The sequence below is a fragment of the Cynoglossus semilaevis genome, chromosome 17 (assembly GCF_000523025.1).
Source record: "Cynoglossus semilaevis isolate Cse_v1.0 chromosome 17, Cse_v1.0, whole genome shotgun sequence".
Taxonomy (NCBI): domain Eukaryota; kingdom Metazoa; phylum Chordata; class Actinopteri; order Pleuronectiformes; family Cynoglossidae; genus Cynoglossus; species Cynoglossus semilaevis.
Window position 1 is genome coordinate 1,254,054 of NC_024323.1, and position 9,234 is coordinate 1,263,287.

The 9,234-nt window shown below is 37.0% G+C and overlaps 3 protein-coding genes across 4 annotated transcripts in view; all 3 read left to right on the forward strand.

The window, feature by feature from the left end:
* cmc4 (C-x(9)-C motif containing 4 homolog (S. cerevisiae)) overlaps positions 1-471 on the forward strand; it is a 997-nt gene extending 526 nt beyond the window's left edge. Inside the window, exons 2-3 of the mRNA XM_008329243.3 lie at positions 4-31; positions 110-471. Coding sequence (XP_008327465.1) covers positions 4-31; positions 110-249 — 168 coding nt within the window. The 3' untranslated portion in view covers positions 250-471. The remainder of the gene's footprint in view (positions 1-3; positions 32-109) is intronic.
* Positions 472-1,582: 1,111 nt separating this feature from the next.
* Positions 1,583-7,256, forward strand: LOC103392580 (cell division cycle 37, HSP90 cochaperone). The gene is made up of 8 exons (XM_008329214.3): positions 1,583-1,690; positions 2,631-2,912; positions 3,042-3,147; positions 3,657-3,772; positions 4,607-4,729; positions 5,343-5,525; positions 5,624-5,695; positions 6,649-7,256. Exons 1-8 carry the CDS (start codon positions 1,583-1,585, stop codon positions 6,787-6,789), a joined length of 1,131 nt encoding a protein of 376 aa, XP_008327436.1. The 3' UTR covers positions 6,790-7,256.
* Positions 7,257-8,402: 1,146 nt separating this feature from the next.
* Positions 8,403-9,234, forward strand: part of tyk2 (tyrosine kinase 2) — a 16,677-nt gene continuing 15,845 nt past the window's right edge. For both annotated transcript variants that reach the window (XM_025064568.1, XM_008329215.3), the window contains exon 1: positions 8,403-8,574. The gene's annotated coding sequence lies outside the window, so the exon portion shown is untranslated. The remainder of the gene's footprint in view (positions 8,575-9,234) is intronic.

Here is a 9,234-nt window from a genome sequence, read left to right on the forward strand (position 1 = left end):
CAGGCATGTGAGATTCAGAAGTGTTTACAAGGTATATTAACAAACACTATGGTGTTTAATGTGTAAATCTAATATTTTGAAAAGCCGTCAACTCAATGTCCACTTGCAGCCAACCGTTACTTGGAGAGCATGTGTCAGGAAGTGATCCGAGAGATGCGACGTTGCTGCGAGACACAGGCCGAAAAATCTCTTTGCTGCTCCGGCTTTAGGGACTCTAAACCTGCGGAGGAGGAGAAGGACAAAACATAACAGAATTGACTGTATCCTGTTTATTTAGCAAACGACCATGCACTTTAAAACAAAAAACCCCACCAAAACGTAACCATTAATACATAACGTGGTAAAACAAGAAGTAGAAAATGCAATGTAAGGTCAGTAAACAAGTTGTTATCTCTAGGTCTTTCCAAATTAGACAAGAATAATTTTTCTAACTTGGGAATATGGTAGCATTTTGGAGGGATGATAAATAATTGAAGAGTCAGATGTGAGTGGACACAATATATGTGATTGGTGGTCGGTGTCATCCAGTCATTGATAACCAAACAACAACAACAAATTCTTTCTCAGCCAGGCTTTTTTTGGGCAATCACTGTGAATTGAACTTATCGATATCCATAAAACATTGCAGGTGAGGTTCATATTGCAATCACTGTGAATTGAACTTATCGATATTGTGTCGTTGGCACGAATGTAGCTGACTTTTAAAGTCAGATATGTCACAGTTTTATTTATAAGCAATGTATGTGTATCAGTTTGTGTGCATGTATGCGTGGTGTATGTAATATTCCATGAGCCTTGAATAAATAAATATTGATGTGTCCAATGTGTTTCTGAGCAAGGTTGTACAATAAGGTAACAGAACCACTGGCACAATAATGCTTGTAACATTAACATTCTCTCCTTAAATCCTGCTTCATATGTTTGGAGCCATAATTGTGGTGTTTTAAATTAAGCTTCTAATTATTCATACCTTCCCTGTTGGGGTCAACACAGGAAAAAAACGTACCTTAGCTTGAAAATTGCTAACACATAGGTTAAGGGTAACTTCACAGCAAAAAAAGAATATATATTAAATGCAGACTTGATAACAAAAAAGGTTCACAACTGACTCTAACGACAAGAAAGCGAGTAATTGTGGCCTGAAGTTTTTTTTTTTCTTTTATGTTAAGAAAACCATATGTTAAACAACGTTTGAATAGACAAAAAAATCATAAAAGTCATTAACGTTTCGCTTAAAATGTGTAATTTTTCCTGAACCGAAATTCTTTAGTTTAGGAGTCGGGTCTTAGAGACGATAGAACATTTGTTTGTGGTGACGCTTGTCGATGACGTACACCGGAAGTGCACTGCTACAATTCTTTCTAGAAAACTGTTAGCGCTCTCTTTCCTACACCCTAGCTAGCGTTTCCTCTTCTCGCGTGGACGTAATTCGCTCAGAACACGAACGGAAATTTCGAGAAAGTTCTCTCCCTGTCCATTTTTATGCTTTTTTGAATCAGACCCTAGGCAAGTTCCGTTTTGCCTACGAACTTAGCCGAGTGTAGTGTTCTTTAACGCCAACACTGATTGTGTAGCAGGCATCATGTCCAGAATAGACTACAGTGTGTGGGACCACATCGAGGTGTCCGACGATGAAGATGACATCCACCCCAACATCGACACACCCAGCCTCTTCAGGTGGAGACATCAGGTACATGCTAAGGACAGACGTCTTTCTAGGGGTTTATATACGTTAGCATTTCGGAGCTTAGCTGTGAGTTGTTCAACCCCTCCATATTCTTACTTGGTGCTGCTTAACTGATAAGCGCATGAAAATGTCCCTTCCTACACTGAACATTTGCAGGATTATGTCACAAAAATCAACAATCAAACAAAAATTATTTTTTAGTATTATGATTATTATGGTCACACTTTCCAGACGAGCTCGTCTGTTTATTATATTCCATGTATCATGTGCAGTCAGTGTGATGGACTTTACAGTTTCGACGTCACAATGAAACAACCCAATAACAAGTGAAATACTGTATAAAGTTATCCCATGTTATATTTAATTTTTATTAATCTGAAAAGTAAATTGTAAGTTTTATTTTGAATTATAGTTTATTTTATACTGTGCATTGTTGAAATGTGCTAAATAAATATTTTAATAATTTAGTGTTGTTTTAAGTCATATTCATAGCCATAAATGCAGTAGTACCTATAATTGGCATAATAATTTCTTTTGGTTTTTGGCCTTGGTTTCCTTATTTTAAGTTTTCGGTTTCGGCTAAGAATTTTAATTTTGGTGTTCCCTAATAATTACTTTTTCAGGATTTCAACCTGCTCACTGTGGTGATGGGTAAAATGCAGAGATCACATTTCGTACTGTAATTCACTTTCACTTTCAATATATATATATTTCAAATATAAATTCTGAGGAAACCGAGGACCCCAGTAATGAAATAACAAAAAAATGTTAAATAATTATCACATAATGCACCATATATAAATTGGTTTAAATTACTTATTGGTGGCTGCTATACATATGGTCAGTAAATGTTGACATAAAGGTATATGTTCTACCTCGTCTTTTTTTTTTTACAAAGCCACGTTTTACCTGAACTTGATTTCTACTCATTCTTTGACTTCAGGCACGAATGGAGCGTATGGAAGACTTCCAGAAAAAGGGCGAAGAACTAAATAAGGGGCTAAGCGACTGTCGACGTAAGCTGGCCGAGGCCCAAAAGAAAGTACAAGAGTTGAAACTTTCGGGAACAGAAGAGACCAAAGCAGAGCTGAGCAAGGCTCACTCCGAGGAGAAGAGGCTGAAAAAGGAGGAGCGGGAGTGGGAGAGGAAGAGGGACGATCACAATCGCGAAGAGAAAAAGATGCCGTGGAATGTGGACACGCTCAGTAAGGACGGCTTCAGCAAGGTGGGTGCCAGATACTTTTGATGCGTTGTGTTTCCTCAGTGAAAAGTCTTTGCCTGGTTTGCCAAATATAAAAGAGTTATACTCTAAGATTACGCAACGCTTTAAATGTATATTTTTATCCCACTGCAGAGCATTGTTAATGTCAAACCGGAATCTCACGAGGAGACTGAAGAAGAGAAAGAGCAGAAGCATAAAACCTTTGTAGAGAAATATGAAAAGCAGATCAAACACTTTGGTAAGATTTTTTTTTTTTTCCCCCCACTTACCTTTACTTAACCATTGAGTCTTGTTCCATCATTCAGACATATTGGCTAGTCTGCACGAGAACTAGATGGTAAAGAAAGTATATATTTTAATCTGTACAAACCACTGTATGAGTGGCTGCCACCTAGTGATCGGAGGAAAAAAAACAACATTTTTGCTAATGTATACGACAAATATTTGAATGAAGTATCTGGACACTTATGTCCAGCATTCCGTATTTTATTGGAAGCCCCACGCTGGCACCCAAAAACAACAACATTTTTGCTAATGTGTACGACAAATATTTGAATGAAGTATCTGTCCTAATAATGACACCTGTATTGTTATTGTTGCATTCCTATTTAGTATTCCAAAACAAATTAAATTAACATTGATGACCAGACCTTAAGACTTTTTTTTTACCCTTTCCCTTGATGGTTGAACCAGACAAACAGAGGAAAATAAAATGGTGACATTACATAATAACTGTCTTACTCACAGGAATGCTGCGACGTTGGGATGACAGCCAGAAGTACCTGTCGGAAAATCCTGATCTAGTTTGTGAAGAAACTGCAAATTATCTCGTCATCATGTGCATTGACCTTGAAGTGGAGGAGGTAAGTAATGATCCTGTAAAAAAGGGTGTTTGCTGGTAACTTTTTGCTAATGTTCAATACGACGATTTTGTCCAAACACCGATTCCGATACATGCAGCCGTTTTCCCCCTAAAACTGAAGTAAACGTCTCTTGACCCCACGTGTGACTCTAGCATATTTGGCAAAACCCAGGGTTTTCATTATCGGAGGAAAAACCGATAAGGATTTTCTTATAGATATAACACAATTATGCTAACATCATGTCGATAATATCGATCGGCCAGTATTATCGGACATCCCTAGCTTAATGTTATTAAGGTGGAGCAAATGACTTCACTTCACTTGCATTTGACTTTGTGATATTCAGCCTTAGCGTCAGAAATAATACTCTCTGTGAACCGCAAATATATCCTGGCATTGTCGAAATATTAGTTGTCGTGTAAACGTGGAAGGACACATTTGTTAGCTGCATTTTCAGGAGTAATTTGAACGAGGTTTTTAATGTAGCTTTTAAGGTCCAGGATAAAATGCGTTAATGGTTGAACAGTCAGTGGACCTCGTTAGCTCCCTGAAATGCTCTCCGGATTTAACCAACTCGGGCAAATTAAGGAAAGTAGAAATTATGAGCCAGCATTTTGAAAAATAAATGGACCGCTGAAGCACTCAGGAAAAAGACGTTGATTGTGGCTGGTGGTCGGGTTTTTTTAAGACACTGTAACATCTGTTGCACAAGCTTTAAAACACAAGAGAAAAATAGTAGATTTTAGAATTAAACCCCAAAAAAAAAAACACAAGAATTTGACTCAGGACTGTTTTCTTTATTTTGTCTGTGAAAATTCTTTCTTGGTTTTCTAGAAACATGCATTGATGGATCAAGTGGCTCATCAGACCATTGTCATGCAGTTCATTCTGGAGTTGGCTAAAAGCCTTAAGGTGGATCCTCGCGGGTGCTTCCGTCAGTTTTTCGCCAAGATTAAGGTGAGTTAGGTGACTTGAATGCAACGATATGAACGTCGTACCGCTAAACCCAGGCGTTGTTTTATGATTTGTATCTTTATGGTATTAATAACTAATACCGAAAAATGTCTCATTCACCTAAACCAGTGCTTCTCAAATAGTGGGGCACGGTGAGGTGTCACGTGGGTGGGTGAGGGGTGGTCGGGGTAGGAGACGTTAAATACTGTATACTGTCTTTATTCATGCTTGAACCATAAACACGGCTTTAGTCACTAGATGGCAGCAGAGCAGGCTTTATCGACCTCAACTTTCATAATCAGTGGATTGTATACAGAATGCTGGTGCCAGCAACACAAAATATGGTTTGTACAGATAAATAAAAAAAATATATTACAAGGCGCTTGTTTAAATGAAGCGAGAAATGAATATGAAACACAGTGGTCTGTTGCTTCTTACATTAAGCTTCTTACATTAATATATATGCACACATATATTTATATTTATATAAAATAACATGTGTCGACTTCTGCCTCTGAATTAAACCAAAAAGCTTAATGTAAGCTTCTTACGTTAATATATATACACACACATATATTTATATTTATATAAAATGTATTCTTGTGGTTCCATACAGACGGCAGATCAACAGTACCAGGATGCTTTCAACGACGAGCTGGAGTCATTTAAGGAGCGGGTTCGCGGCAGGGCAAAGATCCGCATAGAAAAGGCCATGAAGGAGTACGAGGAAGAAGAAAAAGAGAAACGCATGGGACCAGGCGGCCTCGATCCTGTGGAAGTTTATGAGTCTCTGCCAGCAGTATGTGCTTTCTGGTCTAAAAGCTTTTTACACTCAAAATGTTGTTGTGTATGTTTGTAAAAATAAAAACCTCTTGTGTTGCATGTGTTCTTTCGCAGGAGATGCAGAAATGCTTTGATGAAAAGGACATTCAGATGTTGCAGGATGTCATCAGCAAAATGGACCCTACCGTGAGTTTGAATGATAAAAATAGGCAGCGGCTTTGATATTGCTGATTTAAAATATTTACACCATAATATACACCAAATAAAAAGAAGACAGCTGCAGGCTTCAGTACATGGGTTAGAGCAGGCATGGGCAAACTAAGGCCCCGGGGCTGGATGTGGCCCGTTCAGCTTTTTAATCCGGCCCGCTAAACATTTCCAAATTAAATATTTTTTTTTTATTGTCATTATACTTCTGCTTCATTTTTCCCTGCAATACCCACGTTTCCCCAGCAGATGGCGGAGAAAATGATAAAAGCTTTTTGGCATTTTAGCCTCCATGGATGACTTTTACATGTCATTTATCTTAGTTTACATGAACGCTCCATCTATCTAAAAAATGTCTATTATTGATAAAAAAATACTAATAATTTTTTTTCAAATAATGCTTATTTTTAAAATCATGATTAAAATCATCACTCACACCGAATGACGTACATGATCAAAAACCAATTCGAGAAATTCTGGGGTCACCAGAAATGTATTTGTTCTGGATACTTTACACTTGTAAATAAAGTTTGTTTAGTATTCATTATTTCAAATAACCAAACGATCTCTATCAAACCAAATAATCCACATTTTCCACCAATAACATTAGTGTTTTCCACAGATGTCTGTGCTAGCAGGCCTAATATAAAAAAAAAAAACAGTTAGCTTTATTCAACTAATTCAATCTGTACCAACACAAAAGCTATCTTGTTTTGTAATAATAAATAAAGATGTCAATAAAATCCTCAAAGAACAGCGTAAATCCCACAACAAATGTGTTCCTGTAATTTATTCACTGTAATTTAATTTTTACATGTCTCGTGTCGATCAATCTCATAATCTTTAACTATGACCAGTAATCTGTCATGGGTTAGGCTTTAGATATGTTTGTTTTTTTTTGTTCTGAATGTGTTCGTTTGTACCCTTTAAAGGAAGCGAAGGCTCACATGAAGAGATGCATCGACTCAGGACTGTGGGTGCCCAACTCCAAGACCGACGACGGTGATGAAAAAGACGAAGAAGGCACCTACGAGGAGGTGAAAGCGGAGCAGGAAGAAGCCAAGAAAGAGTAGCCATCGCTGACTAGCATTTTTGTCACTTGTTCGAGTGTGCTTACCCACTGTATTACAATTTAGTTATTGGTATGGATTAGCTTGTCAATGGATGAAGAAAAAAGTAATTTTTCTGAACGTTTTTCGCCGAGACTTAGGGGATTAGAGCTGCACTCTATAGCTACATCAAATCAGTAAAATGTTGCTTGGAAAAAATAAATAAATAAACGTCTGCTTGTGGTTAGAACTTCTGTGTGTTCAGGCATCACTCAAGTTTAATATCATTTCTACAGTTTATGCAACACTGATATCTTTCTGTGTCAGCTTTTTTTTTATTTTTTCACCCACTATCTTTTTGTTGTTGTTGTTGTCTTGTGTTTTTAGAAGACAGGATTTCTAGCTGTTTAGGTTTAATTTTTGACTTTTAAGTGTTTCGCTGCAATAAATCCCAATAAAGTAAACCTTGCGACTGTGTAATCAGATCACCAGAAAACCCCCAGACTACCAGATTATTTTTGTCTTTGTAATTTCAAGTTTACTTAATTGAAGTAACGTTTGATTCAACATTCATTCATTTAATTTTCTTCGGCAGTGCATTACACACTTATATAAAAATATAGGGTACAACTCTTTATATATATTACGTATATTTTGTCTTTTCTTTAGGTCTGTGAAATTCCAGCAGGTGTCAGTATTCACACTTAAAATATATGGTACAACTCATAAATATTTAGTCTTTTCTTTAGTTCTGTGAAATTCCAGCAGGTGTCAGTATTTTTGTGTCATGTCCGGTAGTAAGCTTTTAGCCTTTAAGCTAAAGGTTGATATCATTTCTTTCAAGCTTTTGTCATTTTCTACGCCATCTATCTGAGAAACTTGGGTATTGCAGGGAAAAGGCAGAAGTATAACGAAAATATAAATAAATTATATAATTTGGAAAAGTTTGGTGGGCCCGATTAAAAGGGCTGAACGGGCCACATCCGGCCCCCGGGCCTTAGTTTTTTTTCATGACATTTTTAAAAACCTATTGCAATTAAAAGCGTGGTTTCCGATGATGGACTTATCACTGCTCTTGGTTTAATAGTATTACACAAAATTTACGTCTATACCAATTTTATTATAGTTTAGATTGGGTTCATTTCCGATTAACTATAGTAAAAGAAACCGCACTGCAGCCTCGGGGTTGGAGTAAAGTTGGATGGTGAACAGACAGTTTGGGCTCTGTTGTCCTTGTGATTTTAAACCAATAAATATAAATAAATAACAATAAATTAAAGTGATTTTAATTTAAATTAATTAACCCATCAATTAATCAAGAAAACAACAGTACACTCTCTTTAACTTAAGTAAAGACTACTAGATGTTCTGCCACTTCCGGGTAAGGTAGCGTGTACAGTCTGCGTGGATTTACTCAAATTATTCTGGTTTCCTCCTACAGTTCAAAAACAGGCGGGTTTGGGTTAACTCTTTACTCGAAATTTCGCATGGATACACATTTGAGTGTGGTAGTTTCTCTCTGCTATTATGAGTAGCGCCACGTGTCCAGCTGTAAAAACATGGACCTTCCACTAAGTAAATCACGTCTCCTCACGGAACTCTTATTTTGAAATCGAAAAGCCCTGTCCTTGCAGTAGGCGTGGGTAATTTCCCGAAGCTGTAATAGCAGTGACAGTGGTCGAACGGTCTTTGCACTAAATTCACACGAATCTCGAGAAAGGGGGGCACCTCGCAGTGGGGAATACTGTGAATGGGGAGGATAATGAAGACGGTCGGGATTTAGCTGAAGTATCTACGTCAAGCTCACAGGTACTGTTTGTCTTGTGCAGTTGTATTTTACCACACACGTCGTCGTATGAGTATATGCTCATAAACGTACTTCCTTGTAAAGTGATACATATTCTTGCGGAAACAAGTTTGGGGTTTTCTCGTTGCCGTCTTCGCTGTCTGTTTATATCTGTGTTATAGATTTTTCTTTCGTGGACACGCGTCGTTCCCATGTAATGTACAACGAGGTAAATAGCAACACGGTAAACAGCAATTATCGTAGGGGCGGTTATCGGAAGGCCTATTGACAGGATACCCCACGATACAGTATCATATGTAATACAATAAACATCACGATACTTCAGAGTGAGAATAAATTGATTGTGAATGATGACATATGACATATTTTAATACTCAAATAAAAAAAATATAACCACGGTTATGTATATTCGTGTATACAAAATAAATCAAAACACATTATAAATATCATAAATATCGCAAAATCTCACAGAAAACGGAAATATAAACGACCCCGAACTAACCAAAAAAAAAAAAAATTAAATAAAAGAAAAACCAAAGAAGTTTATTAATAATATATGTGCATAATTAATAAATGGTACACCTAGTTTCAAACATCCTGTCATCATCTCTACCCATTGGTCAAGAACTAAAATGCCTTTTTATCATTTTCATGTTGAGACC